At 35.2% G+C, this 23316-nt stretch overlaps 1 protein-coding gene across 1 annotated transcript; it reads right to left on the minus strand.

The window, feature by feature from the left end:
• Positions 1–22654, minus strand: LOC129232170 (POU domain, class 4, transcription factor 3-like). The gene is made up of 3 exons (XM_054866410.1): positions 22646–22654; positions 1461–1939; positions 1–346 (listed from the first exon to the last, which is right to left on the minus strand). Exons 1-3 carry the CDS (start codon positions 22652–22654, stop codon positions 1–3), a joined length of 834 nt encoding a protein of 277 aa, XP_054722385.1.
• Between the last annotated feature and the right edge of the window lie 662 nt (positions 22655–23316).

Genomic DNA, 23316 nt, shown 5'->3' on the forward strand with positions numbered 1-23316 from the left:
TCAGTTTGGTATTTGAAGTGTAGCTGAGTATTTCATCCTCTTCTGTTTCTGCCTTTGGTTGCAAAACCAAACCCTGACCACACTCTTTTTGAGATCTAACTTTTGAGCTATTGAAGCTATTCTTTCGCTGCTAGGTCTTTGCTGAACTGCGAAGTATGCTTCCAGGTGGCGTTTTTCAAGGGCTGCTATTGACGTACGCCTTCGCTTTTTCGTATCGGCTGTTGGCAACAGAGGGGAGCTGCTGTCATCTCGTCTTTTTGCATGCAATTCTGCTGCCTCCAGCCAGGACTGCAGAATAGGCTTTAGGGCAGTCATGTTGTTTCGAGATAGTGTCAGTGATTCAAACCTGGGAAAGCAAAACAAAACGAAAAAAAAAATTATTTTTCATTGTTTTGAAGTTGGTAAGATTATTTTGATATTTCTTATATTCCATACAATTAAAGATGACTTCATGAATGGGTAAATCGTTGTGTCTCATGGGCACCCATATGCGGGGGGGGGAGTGGGAGCTCAAGTCCCCCTCCCCTTGGAAGTTAGAACTTCCTTGCATTTAGTACTTGTTTCTTTGCAAAGATATAAAAACATTTCTTCTCCAGCCATTAACGAATAAGTTATTAAAAATGTCAGATTTTAATAACTCTAACCTGTACTGGAATCGGTTTCCATAGGAAAAATGTCCTGCTATACCACACATGGAGAAAATATCTGAGCCCCCCTCCCCCTTTTAAAATTTTGCAGCGCTCATGTTGCGTCAATGAAATTTACTGACCATTCCAAAAAAAAGAAGGCATCAAAGTTGCTCCCCCTCCCCCCTTCCTCCCCTCCCACCAGTTTAAGTGGATATAATTTGCACTTGGTGCAAATGCTAACGCATTTTAATCAGAGGGGAAGGTGTAAAAACAGGCACAGGTGTAAATATGGATATCTCTCTCAAGTGGCTATGAGAGGTACTGAAGACAGGTGGCAAGGCCTGTACGAGTAAATGGGGCCATTTGCTAATATAAGATAGCAGAAAGCAGTTTATATTATTCTTTCGAGTAGTGTGGATGCAGCGTGAGCTATTGTGGAAATTGGTGTTCATTCTGGACTGCAAACTTTTAAAACGTATGTGAAATCGTTTTCTTTTCATGCACTTATGTTTAGTTTAAAATAATTTCAGTGATATTCGGAAAGCAGAGATTGTAAGCTACGTTTTGAGGCACGCTCGTTTTTATGCGCTTATAAAATGAAGATTTGTTTATTAAAAACTTAGAACTTAACACCTCTGATTGAAGACTGAAAGTTGACTGAAGTTGATTAAAATAGTGCTTAAATCCCAATTTTGGAAGAAAAAAAAAGAACATACCTCCATGTCCATCCTATCATGTTCTTTACCACCCCGGTACAGAATTACTCATAAATTATTTGAGTCAACAGTAGTGTGGATTTGCTTTTCCAATAAACCTAAACCCGAAACTTACCTACAAATCGTACTTTGAGACAATGTTCCAACGCCAGGCAGTTTGAGGTGCACTAGGGCTCGTCCTACATCCGCCTGTGTCACTCCCAGCTTGATCCTTCGCTGCTTGAACCGCTCAGCGAACGTCTCAAGATCAGATGATTCTTCGGGACTGATTCTGTCCAACACTCGAGAGGTCAAACTTCCTCGATAACTCTGGTGGAAACTATGTAGCGTGTGAGGTTGTTGGTGAGGCGTGCCAATGGAAGTATATATGGTACCATTGGACGGTTCTGGTGGGAGGGATGGGGAGCACATGGGCTCCATGATTTCCAAGGAGTCCATGTGAGCAGCAGGGTGAGAAGCGGAAATGCTGGGACTGGTGCTGTAGATCATCTCGTGCTTGAGGTGGACAGGATTTCTGCCGACAGGCATTGTCTTTCCTAATGGATCTTGTGGTCTAACCATCAGGTTGTCTTCTAAGGATGGAAATAAATGATTCTGGAAAAAAAATACAGAAATAAAGGAAAAAAAATGAGAAACTTTGTTTTTAGCTTTAAAATTACTCACGAGTAACCCTACCCAAGTGTGAATCACCAATTGGAATAAGAATATTGTACTCGTGATTTGTTTACTGGCAACCGACGCCTTTAACGGAGTGAAATTACAAAAAGTTTTAAAATATATGAAAAAGTGAATGCACTATGAGTGTTAAGGAAATGGTAGTTTTTGCTAAAAATATGGCTTTCCTCTTTATATTAAAAAAAGTAAGGTTTCAAAGAAATTCTGGAAGGAAGTCTGTGTCGGGCCTGCGTCCAGGGGACCCCGTAGCACCTACAGTCTCGAAATTTTGTACAAAATTACTTCGAGGCCCGATGGTTTTCACCTGAGGTTTTGTTTTTCAAATTTCAAATTAGGTTTTCTGTAATTATTTTTTAAGGGCAAATTTCGCGTATATTACCTATTAAAGGGGTGAAAATTACTTGCCCATATTAATATTATATAGCCTGCGTTTTATTTTCCGTGTTCTACGCAATTTGTTTCAATGCTCTAATTTAATCACGGCGGGAGTTATTTGCGGTTTTAGCTTGAATTTTTTAGACTTAACTGAAATGTAGACACTACTTTCTTCCTTAAATCTGTCAGTAAAAAGTGAAGGAATTGCCCCACAGTTTTCCTTTTGATACCACTGGAAAAAGCGATTTTTTTTTTTTAAACTCTAGATCTAACTCGACATATGGTCGAAAAAAGAAACTTCTATTTCCAAAGGGGAAAAAGTTACAAGCCGTTTTAATGAAGTCCGAAAAATCTCATCTCCATTCAAATTATTAATGTTTTATTTGGCGTTGCCATAGTTACGTCTTTTAGATACATTTGTTTCTCCTTTCTTATTCACAAATTTTAAGGGTTTCGATTTTAACAGAAAATCTTAGGCTCATCTCAATTCAAGCCCCGAGCTAAAGAGCAAAATATATTACTAGAAACCACGAATATGAAAACGAATTTTCAAAGTACAAAACTGCAGTTTTGCTATGCTCAGGAGCCACTTAGCCCTTGCAAGTTGGTACAAGTTATATTGAAACTCGAGGAAGGGGTGCTTTTTGTTCCAAACAGAACTTATATATCTTAATATATAAAAATCTTCTGTGCGGCCGTTTGTCACATTAAGGCTTTTAAACGGCTGAACCAATTTGATCAAATTTTTTGTGTGTAATTAAATTGTGGCAATCATGCTTTCGAAGCGCGATGGAAAGAATCGGAAATGTTTTTGTTAATGAATTAATTAATTTGAACATTGGATGGTTATATCTCCCAAATGATTAATATTTATTTTAACCTATAGACACGCTTAGTGGTGACGTCAGGGGTTGCCAGAAACTCGGGGAAGTTTCCAATCATGCCGTTGCTATGCGCGTTGCTAAGGAAGAAAAAACATAGGATCTTCGTACGAATAGGGTTAGAGCGATGTTTAATTAATGTTTTCTTGCCAATTAAATGCTTAAATAATTTTTTTTAGTGGTTTCAAGTTACATATAAGCCACCTGTAGACATCATTTGACGAATATCGATAGTTTTTACATGTGAATCGGGTTAAAATTCGGCAAAACATAGACTTATGTGGAATACAAGTGTGTTTTCTAGAGTTATACACTCTTCTTATTGTTATTTCTTTTTCTTTGGGTGGAGGGGAACAGCTCCGCCATTTGAGAGGGTCTGGAAAGACATTGCCCCCCCCCCCCCTCCCCCGCTTTCGGAAAATTGCTGTATTTCTATAAATTTTGCGCAATTTTTTGTCTTTCGATGCAATATGCATTGACTGTATATGATTTAACCCCCCCCCCCCCCTTTGCAGAAAAATTTGAAATGACGGGACGAGGGAGATACATTTTTATAAATCCTGTTTAAAGCTTTCTAAGAATTTGATTATAATTATTTTCTTCGGGCGGGATTTTTTTTTTTTAATAGTATAAGTAATTTTTTGTTTGGGGAAGGAGAATTTTTCACTTTTCTCGATTGTGATGCTTGTTTGCATTGAAATTATTTTTTTTCTGAATGGGAGGGGGGGGGGGATGTTAGGTTACATTGTCCTTATTCTAATGCGAGTTTGATTGGGATATTTTAGCTTAAATTTTTTTCTTCTGCGAGAACACACACGTAATTTAAGTTAAACTCCAATTGAGCTCTATTCCGAATAGGAATAAAAACTAGCTTGAAGAAATTGATAAAATTCCCATTGAACCTAGAAAAAAACTAATATGTATATCCTTGTCCCCCCCCCTCCAAAGAGCAATTACTTAAAACTACGCGTAGCAAGAAGAAATATCCCCTCCCCCCGAAGAAAAAAAGAATTTAATTGAACTATGAATTGCAAATAGTAGAACAAACTGAAATTTTCAGTGTATATTTATGTATATTGATATAAAAAATATGTATAACAAGTAGAGTAAAGTAAAAATCCCCGCCTTGGAATACAAAAAAAAAAAAAAGATTAAAGTACTCGTGACAATTTGAAGAAAACACGCAATTCTCCCTTTCCCCCAAAGAGCCCGAAGGAATGGAGTTTCATTAAAATATGCATTATTACTGGAACAAATGCAGAAAAATTCTCCCCCCCCCTCCAGGTATCGCTGACTAGGCTGACATGGTCTCTCGTCATCTAAAGAAAAGAATGCATACAATTCAATTAAAACTACTCCTCTTCCTAAAAAAAAAATAATAACAATAATTAAATTTCGCTCTAAACTTTAAAAGAAAAATCTCCCCCCTCCCCCCCCCATGTCATGATATTTCAAATTTCCTAGAAGGGTACGTGCAAAAAGGAAATAGTCAATGTACGAGTATGTTGCGTCGAAAAACAGCAAAAATTACGCCAAATTTATAGAAATACAGTTATTTTCCAAAAGGCATGAGAGGGGCAATACCTCTCCTGACCCTCTCAAATGTCGGACCTGTCCCCCTCCCCCCCAACGAAAAAGAAATAACAATAAGAAGAGTGTATAACTCTAGAAAACACACTTGTATTCCACATAATTCTATGTTTTGCCGAATTTTAACCCGATTCACATGTAAAATCTATCGATACTCGTCAAATGATGTCTACAGGTGGCTTATATGTATTTTGAAACCACTAAAAAAATTATTTAGACCATTTAATTGCCAAAAAACTATCAATTAAACATCGCTCTAACCCTATTCCTACGAAGATCCTATGCTGATTCTCCCTTAGCAACGCGCATAGCAACGGCATGATTGGAAACTTCCCCGTGTTTCTGGCAACCCCTGACGTCACACTAAACGTGTCTATTATTGAGCGAGAGTTGAAATAAATATTTAACCCGTTGCCAAAGGACAATAAGAAAGCCAGCTATGCTTTTTGTAATATAAAATTTCCTACTGTGACATGTCAATTGAGAATAGGTAATACGTAGAGAGAGAGAGAGAGTGAAGCCTTCATTTTTTGAAAACAACGACTTTAGGTCCAGTGAAATATTTTAGTAAAGTACTGGAAGGTTCACGCAAAACGTGTGTTCTGTCGTCGTAGTTGAATCATGTGACCGGGTCGGTGCTTTAGGTTTTCCTAACCAAATGATCAGAAAGTACCAAACCTAGCAACATTTGTTTCTCGGCTCAAATCCATCTGAGTTTTGGCACCAACGTCAAGAATACTTTAAGGATTATCAAACTAATCAGAACATAATTAAAGGAAAAGATGATGGAATTCAAAGACGAGACAAATGTTTTTTTCGTCCAGATAAATTACAACAGGGTAGTTCTGGACACAGAAGATCAGCGCAGGGGAAGATCTTTATCTTTGGTAAAAAGAACAAATTAGGCAATATATGACGTTTAAAAAAATTTTCGTTCAAAAGATCGGACAGTTAATCGGTTCGCTCACTGATCGGCTGGATTACAGTAACGTAGTGGCTTGGCGACTTTGGTTATAAACAATAGAGTTGCGTGATCATTTGTTTGCATTTTTAAGCTACTGTTAATGTAATTTATTGTATTTTTTTGTTCATTTGACGAAATATTTCAAATTGCAAAGAATTGCTTTCCGTTTTTAAAGAGTTTTTAGTCATTTTAGTTGAAGAATGTGTTTATTTTACATCGGGAAGGGGGGGGGGGGAGGGGATGAGTGATATACGCTTATTCAGAGAACTGTTTTCACCTTTATTATTTTTCTAAACGTTATCCTTTCGATTGTTTTCTTCTTTTTCATATGGGGGATGTTGCAGCGGGATTTAACTTTTGTTCTAGATGGGTAGTTAGATTTTTACAGTTAACATCTGAGAACGCTTTTTGTCCTTTGGAACAAACCATCAAATACGGGAGAAAAAATAGTTAATAAAGCAACTGGTCAGTGGGCATTAGATAAATAAAATTGTAATAAATATACGCATTCTGACACTATAGCAGCTTAAAACATTTTTTTTACTTATTTTTTTCAACAGAATGGTTTAAACACTTGATAGTTTATTGAAATTTTTTAACTTCTCAATTTACAAAGTTTGAACAGAACAACGTCTGTTGGGTCCTCTAGTTAAGATCTCTATATATATATATTTGAGCGATCACGAATTGCTTATTGTTCGCACTTGACCGTTTTAAACGCCCTTCCTTCGATTTTATTTTTGCGTCCGCTTCCCTCTGCAGCACTACCGTCATCCGGCTCCCCGATGCTGCTCCTCCAGCGAGCTGCTGGGCGGTAGCATTCATTTCCTACACACACATGCCTTCATACACACACGCCTGCTCATACAGATGCGCCTGCACACACACGCCTGCCCATACACATGTGCCTGCACATACACGCCACGCCTGTTCACACTCTCACGACCTTACACACTCACACGTCACACGCCCTTACACGCTTACGCGCGCACACGCAGATCTAAACACACGCACATACACACACACTTGTGATTGCGAAAAGCATAATATGAGTTCCAGCTATTCACTTTCTTTTATTGAATATTTTATGATCAACTTTAACTGAAATTTCTGAATTTGAAAAATGAATTACGACTGACAAAAGCAGATTCAGCTTTGCTTAATGTTTAGTAGGGGAATGTGGGGCAAAATGAAATGGCCAAGATGACTGATATTTTTTAAACTGAACAATATGGACATTTGTTTTGAAAATTACAGTACAAAAAGAAAGGTCATTGCACCTTACAACTTTCATTGAAACATTATTTTTTATTTTTGGCAGTAATTTTGAGCCTTCAAAAAAAAAAAAAAAAAGTGGAAAATGTTCACTTTTTTTTTCATGGGGCAAAGTGAAAAATGAAATATTTTTCTAATGAAGTATTTTCCTTTTGATTGAAAAAAGTATTTTTGATCAAATGAATCTATAAATAAAATTTTGAATGAAAAAAGGAAAAGAAAATGAAACAATTAGTTAATTAATACATGAAGAAAAGTAAATGATTGAGTAAAAAAGTGTCTGAATAAGAAAATAAGTGAATAAATGAATAAATAAGTGAATTACTAAATTAAAGAACGTAAATTAATTAATTAATTAATGCGTAAGTGTTTCAGTAAATGATTGAGTGAGTAAAAGAAATTAGCTATTTCACTTTGCCCCGCATGTACTTGACTACTTGAGAAAAATATTTAAAATACAAATAAGCTTAACATTAACAAAATAAATATTGCACCGCATATTAGAAGGTCTCAATTAATGTACTTATTTAAAATACTATTTACTATTATTTAAAATACTTATTATAAGAACTTTATAACATCAAAAATAATTTTTGACTTACAACAAGTATTACAATAAGAGTATCAATTTTTCAAAATAGCCTTTATTATCAAATGTTTTAATTTTCGGCAGTATTTTTTTTCATGACTGAAAGAGACTAAATGTGAAACTACTTTGTTAAAATATTACTAGATAGGTGGCACTAAAAGCAGAGTAGATATTTCACCTTTTCACTTTTGCCCTGCTATTTCACTTTGTCCATGTTCCCCTACATAATAATATGATTAAAATGTCGTTTGCATTGCGGATACAATTTTTAAGTGATGATTTCTTCCTTTCTTTCTTTATTTTTTTCAACCTTCAGCTGGCGGACGATTTTTTTCACAGCCAATAAAGACCTACAGACAGGTTCATAAACGTGACTTCAATGGAAAGTGATTATTTTGTTAGTAAGCGTAAAAAATATATTAAGCAATTGTTCTGACGAAGAGCTTTTAAACTGGTTTTGCAAGCCTTTCATAATTCAAGTGATTTAAACACCGAGTGCTGTTTAGCAAGTTAAAAGACATGAGTAAAATCTGCGGCTCAGTTTAAAAAGAATGCATTCTTCGGGATGCTTAAATAAATATCACAACAATCTTGAAATTTTTCCTTTAGAAATTTTTTTTCCCCCAAGAGCTCAGGTAAGCTATTTATTGAATGCTATTTATTGAAACCTTTTTTTTTAAATTTTTTTTTAAGATTATATTTTTTTTTTTTTTTGTAATTTTGTGCAATATTCATATGTTTAGCAAAAAAAAATGCTTCACAAAAGAATAAATGTCTAATAATGGTGGTACTTCTTATGAAAATGTACGTAAGAAAAATGCAGCAATCCCTCGTTGCGTCGCTCCACGTAATATGTCATTTGGATATTTCAGTGGCCTAAGTATAGAGTCACAGTCAGGCCCGGCTCCTGGAGTAGGCAACCTGTGGCACCGCCTAGGGTGGCAGATTTTAGGGGCGGCAAATTTCATGATGGCAAAATTTAAAGAGAAAACTAGTATGTTGTGGCCATATCACGAAACTTTCTTCTATATTTTTCTTTTTTTTTTTTCTGATCCCTCCCCATGCTTGACGAAGAAACAATATTCCCAACAAAAACAAAATTACACATGCAAAAACTTGACCACCATCCCAATGTCTGAATTATTACAAAAGCAAAGCAAAGAGCGAAAATTGAAAGTTATCTTAAAAGCCTTGCTTGAATTAATTAAAAATATTTTATTTGTTAACAAACATAAGATGGCAACAGTTAAAAATTTTAAATCATTGAGATAATATTTCCGATCATTTCCATACAATTAAAATCACGAGAAATACGCAGACGACAATCTATTACGATTTATCTTTCTTATTGTTGCATTAATAAAGCTATTTTTATTCGCAAAAAGAAAAAAAAATCAACACCTCTTGGAGCGATTGGCGTCAAAATTGAACCAAAGTCTGTTTACATATGGATTCACATATATTCCAAATTTCAACCAGAACGTAGCATTACTTCTTGAGATAGGGCACTCACAATGGAAAAAAAGAACGGGCGATTGCGCTACCCCCTTTTTAGCTGTTGACACCAAAATAAAATCAGCTCTTATCTATACATATAATAAAATAAGATGTTTGTTTGTGTGTGTGTGTATGTGTGTGTGTGTGTGTGTGGCGCGCATCCCGGGAAAACGGTAAGGCCTAGAAAGATGAAATTTGGTATACAGGTGTAGATTTTGCTGAAGTTGTGCACCTCGGGCTTCGATTTTTGATATTTTAATTAGAAAAAAAAGTTGTTTAATGTTTTATGTGATTTTTAGCACTTTTTAGTACTTTTAACCTCACAGACCCCGAACCAATCGCGTCAGACAAATATTTTTGGTACTATAGTGTCGGAAATTTAATTTTAAATATGATGAACAAAAAAATCGTGAAGATCGTGAAAAAACCTTTATTTTACATTTTTTTCTGGGTTTAGTTTTTTTCGAAACCCATCCTGCGACAAGTATTGAACCCTCAATTCTAAAATTTTAGTCGGTAATAGTAAAAACATTCCGCCCCCTTCAGAAGAAAAAAGTTTTGAAAAATACGCAATAGTTTTTTTTACAATTTTTTTAATGGCAGAACACAACGCGAGCTGTTCGCTTGCCGGTCACCTCATCACGTGATCCAACTGAAATCGTTTGCCTTCTCTTCACCTTTTTTTTTTTTTTTTTTTGCAAGAGCTACTTTTTGAATACTACGGGGAACATAGTGCCTTTATTTTTGAGGGCTACTTTGATTAAATAAAAAAAGGCCGCGATTTTTTGCATGATCTTCGTTTCTGTTACGAATTGGCGGTTAGGTTAGGTAGATACAGAGATAGATAGAGGTTGAGTGGACAAAAATGTTTTTGTTTTCGAATTAATACTTATATAAATAAAAAAAGATTGTACTGTCAGGAGGTAGACATGCGCGGATCGTATAGATTGATAGATAGACAAATATCGAGTTCGATATAGCAGATGGACAGCAAGAAAGAGGCATGCCCGTCATTTAAGGAATTACAACGGGGTGTCAGTGCCCCCCCCCCACACACACCATGACTTTGAAAAAACAATGCTTTCACATAAAAGTGGAAGTGCTTTTTGTTATTTTTCGACAAAATTTGCATGAAGAGTACGTCGTTTGTGTCTCCCCCTCCTTTAAAAATATTCCAAACGACGGAACTGGAGATAGATCTAGAAAATATTTTATTCAAACTACTAATGATATACATAGATATAGATTGATTGATACCGCCACGAAATTTGCTTAAGCAGCCGCCGAAGGCGGCAACATCGGTGTAAAAAGGCGAATGGTAATATTGAGAAAAAAGAGAAAAACATTGATTAATACCGTTGCTAAATTGTCTAAGCAGCCGCCGAAGGCGGCAACTCTGGCGCAAAAAGGCGAATGGCGTAAAAAGGCGGACCAGCTGGTCGCCGCAGGCGGCTAGTCTATACATATAATAAAACAAGATGTGTGTGTGTTTGTGGCGCGCATCCTGGGAAAACGGTAAGGCCTAGAAAGATGAAATTTGGTACACAGGTGCAGTTTTTGCTGAAAATGTGCACCTCGGGCTTCGATTTTTGATATTTTAATTAGAAAAAAAGTTATTTAATGTTTTATGTTATTTTTAGCACTTTTTAGTACTTTTGACCTCACAGATCCCGAACCAATCGCGCCAGACGAATATTTTTTGTACTATTGTGTAGGAAATTTAATTTTAAATATGATGAGTGAAAAAATTTTAAAGATAGAGCAATTTTTGTATTTTTTATAGATTTTTGAAAAAACCTTTATTTTACATTTTTTTTCTGGGTTTAGTTTTTTTCGAAACCCATCCTGTGGCAAGTATTGAACCCTCAATTCTAAAATTTTAGTTGGTAATAGTAAAAACATTTCGCCCCCTTCAGAAGAAAAAGTTTTGAAAAATACGCAATAGTTTTTTTTTTTTACAATTTTTTTAATGCAGGACACAACGCAAGCTGTTCGCTTGCCGGCTGAGTTCCTAACTTACCTCATCACGTGATCCAACTGAAATCGTTTGCCTTCTCTTCACCTTTTTTTTTTTTTTTTTTGCGGACTATTTTGATTAAATAAATAAAGCAAGCGATTTTTTGCATGATCTGTGTTTTTGTTACGGATTGGCGGTTAGGTTAGGTAGATACAGAGATAGAGATTGAGTGGAAAAAATGTTTTTTTTCGAATTAATACTTACATAAATAAAAAAGATTGTTAATTACTGTCAGAGGTAGATAGGCATAGATCGTATAGACAGACAGACAGATAGATAGACAAATATAGAGGTCGATATAGTAGATGGACAGCAAGAAAGAGACATGGCCGTCATTTAAAAAACTTCAACGGGGTGTCAATCCCCCTCCCCCCCACACACACACATCATGACTTTGAAAAAACAATGCTTTCACATAAAAGGAAGAGTGCTTTTTGTTATTTTTCGACAAAATTTGCATGAAGAGTACACCGTTTGTGTCTCCCCTCCCCTCCTTTAAAAGTATTCCAAACGACGGAACTGAAGATAGGTCTAGAAAATATTTTATTCAAACTACTAATGATATAGATAGATATAGATTGATTGATATCGCCACGAAATTTATTTAAGCAGCTGCCGAAGGCGGCAACATTGGCGTAAAAAGGCAAATGATAATGTTGGTATATAAAGAAAAACATTGATTAATACCGTCGCTAAATTGTCTAAGCAGCCGCCGTAGGCGGCAACCCTGGCGCAAAAAGGCGAATGGCGTAAAAAGGTGGACCAGCTGGTCGCCAAAGGCGGCTAGTACTCACTAAGGGCTACTTGCCGATAAATTTTTCTTTCATTCCGTTCATTATTTCTTGAGATACAGCAGTCACAATTGACGACAAAAAACGTTCTATAGCTCAACCCCCGTTTGAGTTATTAACACCAAAATTGAATCAGCACCTATTCCTGTTAATGGCAACATATGGACCAAATTTTGTTTGATTCCGCCCGTTACTTCCTGAGGAATAGCAAGCACGCGTAACTCAAAAAACGTCCCATTGCTCCACCCCCCTTGGAGGAATTCGCGCCAAAAACCAATGGGCACAAGTTCACATAGGGGCACATATGTGCACCAAATTTCGTTCGATTTCATGCGGTAGTTTTTGATGTAGAGCGGCCACAAAAAAGGTGGTTACACGCAGACGTGACACACACACACGGACACACACACATACACACACAGACAGACAGACATTTTCCAAAAATAGTCGAAATGGACTCAGCACACCTCAAAACGTTCGAATCCTTCGAAATTCGAAAATTTGCACGAATCCAATACTTTCTCCTATATATTAGAAAAAGAAGAAAGTAAAAATGGAAAACACAAATTTGTTTCTCAGTTTTTTTTCTTTGCAGATCAAATTGCAGCAATACGTGAGAGTATGCCCGATGATTTAATATATATATATATATATTATTAAGACGAGGGGTCGGCACTTGTCAACATCGCCTGGGGCGGCAAAACTACTAGAGTCAGCACTGCATACAGTGGACATTAAAACCACTAACAAGTTATGCACATGCCTTTTTATTATATCCGAAAATGGAATGACAAGCAAAACTTAGCTTTAAAATTGAAGTTGAGACAACTGATGTAAAAATACTACGTTTCACAGGGAAAACAGTTTCTTCTCTTTATAAACGACCAGGCGTTGCCTGCGTCAGTAATAATTGGGAGAAACAATCGCTACTTTCATTCATTTTCTGTTTTAACTGAAAGAACTCAAAACACCCCTCTTTGATGTGATTCACCCATAAACGTAAAATAGCAATAAGTATAAAAACCGAAATATTATTCAGTTAGAAACGAAAGCACGACATTTAGGCAAAAAAAAATTAAGAATTTTCAAAACATGAAATTTCACTTGTTTATAAAGATTTATCAGTTTTTTTTTTTTTTTTTTGAACATAGTATAAAGCTTTTTCTGTATGGCTATTTAAACACAAATGGTTTTAAAAAATGCAAGCCGCCTGTAATTCTACTATACTTGCTTTATTTGTTTTTGGAAATTTCAATTATTGTGGGTTCTTGGTGCGATTTAAAATGTTACCAAATTTGCAGTAATCATTTTGGGATACCTTAGATAATGCTCCCCTCCCCCCTCCTCCCTACTTTGTAAAACTGTCTGTTACTACTTTTCGTCAAAGAGATATTGTCGCCAAATACTGAGATATTTTTGGTGATCATAAAATGATGCTAAATATTTTCTTCCGAAATAAGTAGCAAAACTTGGCCAGTGTTTGAAATTGTGAACAAAGACAAACTAGTGGAAGCTTTTGTGCTGTTTATAGATTTGTCTAATTTAGTTAGCGGATTATTTTACATTTTAACAAAAGTTTTAGAGATTATTTTAATTGCGATATTTTAGTTACATGGTGAAATGAAAGCTGAGAAACATTATTACGTAGTCTTTGGCTGCAAAACAGAGCCAGTTGAAAAGATTGCCTTCCGTTAAAATTAAATCGCTATGAATGATTATTACTATGTTCTTATTTCTATGAAGATAATATATATATATATATATATATATATATATATATATATATATATATATATATATATATATATATATATATATATATATATATATATATATATATATATATATATTTAGTAATTGATTTCCAATTGTATGTTCGATGCATGAACTCGTTTGTAAGTGTAAGTAATAAACTTACAACATATTTTGAAAAAACTTTTTCTCTCGGAATAGGAAAAAATTGGTTTTTCTGCCTATATGTTAAAGCCCAATTGGTGAAAATATCTTTAAGATTGAGAAAAATGGATGTTATACTTGAAATCAGCGCATCCAGTAGAATAAAAGTCACTCAATAGCGTACAATCACTTTTTCGTGACCAGAATTTTGCAGGCTTGTGTAATTTTGGACAATAAACACTTTCTATTTTCCAACTGTTGCCAAAATCAATTGTCTTTTACTTCGTTCCGTTATCGATTATTGGTATAAATGAGGATAAAAATCCTAAGAAAACAATAAATTTTATGCTTGCTCCAAAGAAGCCCTTGATTCAAAATTTTCATTATGATTACTATTAATATTGCTGTTGTAAGGCAACGAATTTTTTCCACAATGGGTTTTATATTTAATCATTTAATGGGGGAAATTACATGAAATTTACTGTTTTTCATCATAACTTTTTGAAACGAAGTTTTTTAGAATATAAATTATAATAATTATAATAGCCTACGTTGCTCCTTGATAATGTAGCTATCTATGGTGAAAAAATGGTTAAAATCAGTCAAGTAGTTTTGAAGTTTACCCCAGACATACGTACATACAGAAGTAGCCATATAAATATAATCTATCTCTATGCTTTTTTAAAAGAAGAATAGCTAGAATGATATACCTTCATAAAATTATAGTGCATAATTTTTTTAATTTTTATGTTTTTAAATTTTTTTGATCACGTTTTTGAAGAAATTTTGAGCCATCTTCATCCTAGCCCTGATAATGTAATATTGTGGAGCAGAGATAGTTGTAACGCCACTACAAGCGTATTGTACGCATTGAAAATCGGAAATACGCAGCAAAAATTTAGCTAAGTGTATTTTTATGCGTTGCTATTTAAGTAAAAAATGCAGCATCATGGGAAGAAAAAAGAATACATTCTTACAATATTACATTTGACTGTTTTTTTTTAAATTGAAAATGTCAAATATTCTGAACGTTAAAACTCAAAATAATACTCGTCTCTTCCTTCTCTGCTATTTTCCATTTTTGTCTAAGAATACATTTTTCGATGCATTTGATCACTTCACTAACATGGTCATATTTTTTTTCGTATATTTCTTTCCTCCAGAATGGACTCCTCTAAAAAAATATCAAGGAGCATTTTCTCACCTTGAAGAAAAAAAAATAGCAATATATCAGTTGTTTAGTTTTGCAACAATAACGATCAGAGTTTTAACTTCAGACAAATTAAGGCGCTTTGCCAAACATAAAGCTGCTCAATGAATGATACTACAATTTTCAATGAATTCTTTACGAAATGCGCACAAATGCGAAGTTTTATAGTTAGGCTTTGACTAGTTGAGCTATGACCTTGACATTGTTTACCTCTTCCGACCATGTTTTTGTAGTTGTTCCCATATTGATAACTTCAGCTGTGACCTTGACAATATTTACCCCTTTTTACTATTTATTATTTCCTTAAAATAATAATAATGAGAAGAAGAAACTCGGTTTGTTGCGTGTCTGTTCGGGCAAAATCTTGTGATTGATTTTTAACTGCTTGATGAGGTAGAGATTTCAAATTTTAAACATAGTTCGGTAGTAAACAGAATCGGATGTCAATGCAAAAAAAAAATGTTTTTTTTTTTTTCATTTTATTTGGTGCTGTAAATCTTTTGGTGAGCTTGACACGGTTAATACTTACTTAAAAGCAGAAAATAGTTATTGAAATTGTTTTCTGCGATCCATGTTTTTAAAAAGGACTAAAAAGTAGAAAATTATAATTTCTCAAATCCTCGTGTAGGTTTAAAACCCCATTCAAACTCAGAACTTCTTACTGATTATCTGGAAAATTCGTGATTGTGAATTTTTAATTAAATGAAAAACTTTTTTTTTCTTCGTTCGATTTAGCAGTAATTTTTGTTGGGAAAACTATTTTTACAGCTACTCGTGAAGTTTTGAACGATTTTTTTCTGCGTTTCTTTATATTGTTTTTATGTGATCCCTATCCACCGCACTAAAACAATTTTGAGCGTACAGAACTGTAAGAAGTGTAGAGAGTAGCTATGAATTAGAAAACTTACACATAATTTTATGTAATTTGCAGAGCAATAAAAGTGTTTGCTGAATTATAAATGAATCAATTATCTGTGGCGTGCACCCTAAAGTTTTCCTTTCAAATCTGACATGCATTTTGATTAGAATTAAAAATCACAATCACGAATTTTCCAGTCAATCTGTAAGAAGATCTGAATCTGTATGGGCTTTTGGAAGTTATTTTCTACTTTTTAGTTGGTTTTAAAAACATGGTTAACTGAAAACATTTTATAATTCGATAATTATTAAGGAGTTCAATGAAAAGGTTACGTATTGTCGGCACGCATTTGAGTCCGAATACTTTTGCAATACTACAACGATTGTTACCTAACTCAACTTAACGCCAATTACCCCTCCCTATTACCCTGAAAAGAAGTAAACTCTGTCTGGATCAGAACTCAACTTATCATAGCTGCACTATACTCTACACCGACACGCGATAGTAACATGTTCTTTACACCGAATAATGTCTCTTCTAAGAACGAAGTCACAGACTGTTGCTAAAGATCAAGATTGAGAATTTTTTCTGGTCGCTCTAGTGGAGAGCAGAAGCAAATTTATTAGTCGCCACTCCTTTTTTCTTCTCTCTCTCTCTCTCTCTCTCTCTTTTTGCACACACACACACACACACACACACAAAATGACTTGGCAATTAAAGTTCAAGAGGGCAACTAAATAACAAAAATTATTTGCTTGAAATATAGGTTAATATAACTCATTAATGTCATTGATGTTAATCGAAGTGTGGTTGGGAACGTGGCGACCAGGTGGGAATGGGGCTGTTTCCATCAGTTAAAAGTAGTAATTTTTGTCACTGAAATAGATAGAATAAGCAAAAAAAAAAGAAAAACCAACATGGACCCAGAAAATACTTTCATTTCCCAACAGTTATTTTTTAATTAATTTTTTAAAATGTCCGATTTTTCAAACAAAACGTGGTCTTGATGACGCCACAAATGATGCTTTTTTGGCGCATTTTTCAACCACGTTTCCACCTCATGATAATCAAGAAACGAATTAAAATTGCTCTCTACGCTTGCTATCAACCCTATCGTTGCCAATACACGTGAGTGAAGGTGCGAATTAAATATTTTGGTTTTGAATGGCAACACTGAATGGCATTTCATCATTTGTGATGTCATCGGACAGAAACGTAAACAATGAAAGTAGAGCCGTTATAAAGACAAGCAGACGCATGAGCTTAAGTTTAGCCATTTTGGATCGGATTTCTCATTGTTGCACTGCTAGGGTTACCACATAGCCGGGGAGCTAAACGACAAAAATCAATGGAAAACTGCAAATTATGATAAGAAGATGCCACTTGGTAGGAATGCTGTTTATGACTATAAAATGAAATTAAGACCCAGAGGCACTTTCAAAAACCGTTTAAACCCAAGATGGCGGCGTTTTTCAAAATGGCTACCCATATTAGAGTTTTTTTAATAAATGTCGTACAAAAGAGGTTTTTGTATCGAATTATAGGTTTTTCAGGTCACAGATTTCATTTTTTATGTTGAAAATAAGCCAAATCTTCATTTTGATTCTTTTTTTTTTTTAAGTATAATTTTATTACTTACAAAAGAGATTACGTGCTTTTTAAAGTACCAAGATAAAAATAGGAAAAATATTAAATGCAAATATGTACCAAAATATTAGTACTATGTCGTTAGTCAAACACTGCTTCATTCTTCGCATTAATTTTTGCATAGTAGTGTGCAGGACAGACCAGTACCTCTGCAGCTACACTTGTTTTTGCAGATTTTGCAGGTGCACTTAATGAACTCAGTGCACGAATCAGAAATTTCCAGTGACTCTGACCATTTCAGCTGCCATCCAACCCTATTCACTTGGAGATTGTGCACGTATAATATGTTTGTGAGCGTGTCCCGAAATGTGTTCAGCCTGGAAAGCACTACGCAATACTTCGTTGGTGGCGAACTTTCAAGGTGGCCTGTTTTTTTTTTTTTTTTTTTTTTGTCATAAACAATTTTTTCCTTGCATCATTTACATTGTCGCTATTACTACTGGAAAAGTACAGTAGTACTACAATTTACCTTTCAAAAATGTCAAAAATGTCTCACTATAGAACTTTGAGGTTGTGAAATAAATAAAAAATGCCAGTTTCTTCTTTAAATATCACCTTTGCCTCCCAAGTGGATTTTATAGACTTCCCAGTGAATCTAGGAATGCTGTCACAAACCCTATAAAGGCATGAAATCCTGGTAAAGCCTGTCTTTTCCTTTTCTTTTCCAATAGCTTCATATATGGCAAGCTCTAAAGGATTTGCTGTTGATTCCTGTTCCAAAAGCAATTCAAAGTTTATCTAGACTTAATGTTGACAAGGAAAAGAAGTAAGATATTGCTAAGACTAAGACATCTGTATCAACAATGCACCTAACACTCTTCCTGTAACCGTTTTCTACCATGTTTTGAAGATGCAGTTTCATTCTTGAGCCTGTTTCCTCTGGGCCAGAGCAAGTAACATCAATGAGGGAAGTTTTTGCAGTACTATTTCCTGTAATGTCGTCACCTATAGTCGTTAGAACCTGCACATTATTTATGGTACTTACAGCTAAACGTACCTAACAGAGCAAAGAACCCTTCTTTGTTATTTGAATTTCTTAAAAATCCTGGTCAATTTTGTAAAGTACCGTGTGAAAGCACTTGTCTTCTTATTCCTGCTCCCCACTTCTCTCTAGTTTGACCTTTAATCGTTGGTGTAACATATATGCTCCAAATAAAATTAATTCTCTGGCATTGGAAAGTCTCAATATCTTTACAAACATAAAGTTTAAATATATTTTCATAGTAATCAACAAATGTTTTAGAGGTTTGTGGCTTTAAATTACGCAGGTCCGTTTTCAATCCATCTAAAAAGATCTTTATGATGCAGAGATTGAACTACCATCAGAGCTACATCGATCATTTATTTAGGGACAGTTTAAGATAAGAAAATCTAATAGATTATTCTCAGCAATCAGTATTGACCAAGCACACCAACAAAATAATGCAATAGTAAAAGGAGATGGCGGTGCAATAGGATTGACACAGGATCCATCAGCACCTAGGCGTTATATGGTTCCTAGACCACAAACAAGCCGATTAATAATAGAATAGTTTAAGTGTGATATTATGCTAAAACATGAAGAAAATAGTGGACTCCATCATGAGCAGTACCACTCATTTCAAGTTAAATATTTTACTAAGGTTCGAGCTCTTTATAGCACTTTGAAAAAACTTGGAAATCCATTTTTGGAAAATAACCAGAACCTTATCGTAATCGATGCAAGATTATTGTGCACAGTGATGTCAATTCCTTTTTATGTACTTTTTTTTATCATCTTTTGCTGCCACTGAAAATCCCATGGCTTTTAGTGTTTTTTTTTTTTTTTTTTTTGTTTCTTCTTGCCCCCCTCCCCCCTCCCCTACTCCACTTATAAGCCTCGACCGTCACCACTGCTGTTAGGTACGTTAGCTGTAAGTACCATAACAAATGTGCAGGTTCTAACGACTTTCGATGAAGACATTAAAGGAAATAGTACTGCAAAAACTTCCCCCACTGATGTTACTTGCCCTGGCGCAGAAGAAACAAGCTCAAAAATGATAGTGCATCTTCATAACATGGTAGAAAACCGTTTCAGGAATATTGTCTTGTGCATTGTTGATGCAGATGTCTTAGTCTTAGCAATATCTTACTTTTTTTCCTTGTCAACATTAAGTCTGGATAAACTTTGGATTGCTTTTGTAACAGGAAACAACAGCGAATGCATTACAGTTCATGCCATATATGAAGCTATTGGAAAAGAAAAATTTTACCAGGATTTCATGCCTTCATAGGTTTTGTGACAGCATTCCTAGTGTGGCGGAGAAATCCGTATTTGAAGTAAGTTTCAGGGGAACCTCGATAGATGGCGCCAGCAGCTAAGGAAGCACACCAAACTGATCAGGGGTTTGCCCCCCTACACAGACCCCTTGAGAGAGAGTCGAGGGTGTGAGCCAGGAGGTCTCGAGTAGTGCGTCTTGTGTGTTGGTGACCGGCTGCTCTCATAGCATGGAGTTCCAGCAGAATGATGCCGAAGGTATTCCTCCGTTGAGTTTTGGGTAAGTCCACACTCCCTCTCCTCCCAGAATCAGTGTACTGTATTTAGTGACAAAATAAATTGATTATTCGCCAGATTTAGCTTTAGCGTAACTGATAATTTACCTGTGATGGCAGGAGCTAACATCTACACAACGCAATCCTACGGATAGTCCTCCATCACATTGGTGCAGTGACCATTTTTCCTGGCGTTTAATCTAAAATATTTTGAAAAGTAATCGCCGTGGTTGTTCGATACGGTTTTTTTTGAAAAAAAAAAAAAATAGTTAGTTTAGAAGATTCTATGCTGGTATCGAACGTTGACCATGCCGGTTCTAAGCCTAACGCGATCTGGATGCATCTGTGAGAGTTTTCGAAATACGCTTTATTTGAGTTTAGATTTGTAACAATTTTGTGAACGCTTACTTTAATATGCAATTATTTTTGAGATATTTCCATAAAATTACGTTTCAGAAGAGTTTGAAAATTTTTGCTTCATGCATTGTTTTGAATGATCATTGAATTGACTCTGCGCTACAGTTATTTATTTAAGTGTTTTTTTTTCCTATCAATTGCTCATGCTTTTGGTTTTTTTCACTTATTTATTATTTTTATAATGCATTTATTTTGTGTAAAGCAATCGCAAAATGTTTCATATAAAGTGCATTTTGGGGGTAACGAAAAATCTTTGCTAAGTGATGTGTGAATTTTTATTTAATTTCTCAATTTTACTGAAGCTTATTAATAATTAATAGTGTGTCAGGTTAGGTATCATAATGTATCGTAGGGGCAGAGCAGCACAGAACATAATTGTTCAAAACAATACAGCCAATATGGCATTAATAGATTTAGTTCCAAAGTTTTCCGGGGACGACACTATTAACGTAAAGAAATTTTTGAGCAAAATAAATGAAGTAGGACAGTTAAGCGATTGGTCGGACGAAGAGAAATTGTCCATTCTGAAACTTAAACTCACCGGGGCAGCTGAATTGTTTATTTTGACAGTCGCGGGAGAAAATGATTTCGGGAGAAAATGATGACACGGTTGCGAATTTGCTAATAGAACGGTTTGAAAGGAAAATTTCAATTACAGGCGCATTACATGATTTGGCAACATGTTCCCAAAAGCCAACAGAAAGCGCATTTGATTTCGGTCTAAGAATTAGGAAAGTTGGAGCCCAGGTTTATAGCGCAGGGAATATGGTACTAAGCCAGAAGTAAGCCAGAATTTGCTTTTAGCAAGGTTTCTAGCGGGATTGAAAGCAGACATTCAGCGATTTGTTTTGAGTAAGAACCCGCAAACGTTAGATGAAGGAATATCAATCGCTTCACAAGAGGAGGAAAACAATAAAATTCACGAGGCGTCAGTAAAACAATCAGAAATTGGTGATGTACACAGAGTACAAAACGAAATTGTCAGTGAATTGACCAGTCAATTAGCAAAATTAAACACCGAAGTGCAAACACTAAGAGCTCAAACGAACGCGGTTAATGTGCAGGAGCAAGGGAGTAGAAACACTAATTCCGAGTTTAGGGGGAATTCCTACAGAAACGCACATACAGGTAGGGGTTCGTTTACCCACAATAGGGGACGGGGCCAGTTTAACTTCAGATGTCATAATTGTGGAGGCGCAAATCACAAGCTATCTGAGTGCTATGTTAAAGATAGAGATATGAGACAACAAAGGCAAACAAGGAATAGATCCAATTCACGAGATCGTAATAATTATCGCGGGAGAAATAATCAAAATTTAAACTTCAGGGGGAGAAGGCATTAATTAATTTTAGCAGTCACAGGGTCGACCCTTCTCCCTCCTCAAATCCATACCCTAATTGCAGTTTGCCGACGATTGATGTCGAGATTAACGGTGTAAAATGCAATTGTCTTTTGGACACGGGTGCCTCAATTTCTTTACTCGGACCCAGTATTTTTAAAAAATTAGAGAAAAAAGATTTGCAAGAGATCAAATATAATATTTCAGCCAGAACTGTTAATGGAGGGAATTTAGAAATCCAGGGTTGTTTTAAAGTTGTTTTGAAAGTTCAAAATTTACCTTTAGAGCAAATTTTTTACATCACTAAGCATGACTTTAACCAAAATTATCAAGGAATCCTTGGGTTTGATTTTTTACAATATAGAACTGCAAATTTAAACTTACACAATAACACTTTGCGAATCATGAACACAAAGATACCAATTACATCGAGAAGCACAGTTGTTAATATAATTGATTTGGGAGAGGAAATTAAATTAAAACTTAATAAGAAAATTTTAATTCCGCCACATTCGAGCTCAGTCATTTACGTTGAAGTGCCCATCTGTACAGACACTTGCATCAGTGCTAGTATTAGGAAGAATTCCAAGTTAAAAAGTGTCTCGTTTGACAGTGATAAAATTAAGATTGACCATATTAATAAACAAGCGGCAATCAGAGTTAATAACACCACTGATTCAGGCATTTTTCTAAATAAACACTAACATTTGCTATGTAAGCAGTTTTGAGGAGCTCCCCTCAGACATCCCAGTTTCAAGGGACTTACCTGAACCATTGACGGAAAAAGATTTCAACATGAGCGGGTTGAGTGCAAATCTAAAATCAAAAATTTTCAGTATTTTAAAAGATCATGAATCTGCTTTTGCTAAGACGACAATGGAGTTAGAGGAAGCACGAACAGAACCTCATAAGATTCAACTACATCATAATCACCCCACCAAATGTCCCATTTACAAAATTCCATTCAATTTAAGGGAAGAATTTAGGAGACAAATTCAAGATTTGGAATCAGCTGGCATCATTTCAAAATCAAAATCTTTGTATAACGCCCCAGCCCCAGCTCTTTTTGTTAGGCAAACAAATAAATGGAGAATGGTTCTTGATTTCAGAAAGTTAAATGAAATTACTGAAACGCATGACTTTGAAATTCCGACTTTAGACGACATTTTGCACGAAATTTCAGGATCTAATTATTTTAGTTCTCTTGATTTAAAAACTGCATTCAATCAAATTCCAATTGACCGGAGAGATAGACACAAAACAGCTTTTTCTACTCCTGACGGAAATAAGTATGAGTTTAATCGCGTTTGTTTCAATCTCCAAAATGCTCCGAAAGCGTTCCAACAAATTGCTACAAATGTATTAGGAGATTTACTACACAAAGGAGCACTAGTCTACATAGCTGATATTCTCTTGTATTCAAAAACTCAGGAAGAT

The sequence above is a fragment of the Uloborus diversus genome, unplaced genomic scaffold, assembly GCF_026930045.1.
Source record: "Uloborus diversus isolate 005 unplaced genomic scaffold, Udiv.v.3.1 scaffold_11, whole genome shotgun sequence".
Classification (NCBI taxonomy): Eukaryota; Metazoa; Arthropoda; class Arachnida; order Araneae; family Uloboridae; genus Uloborus; species Uloborus diversus.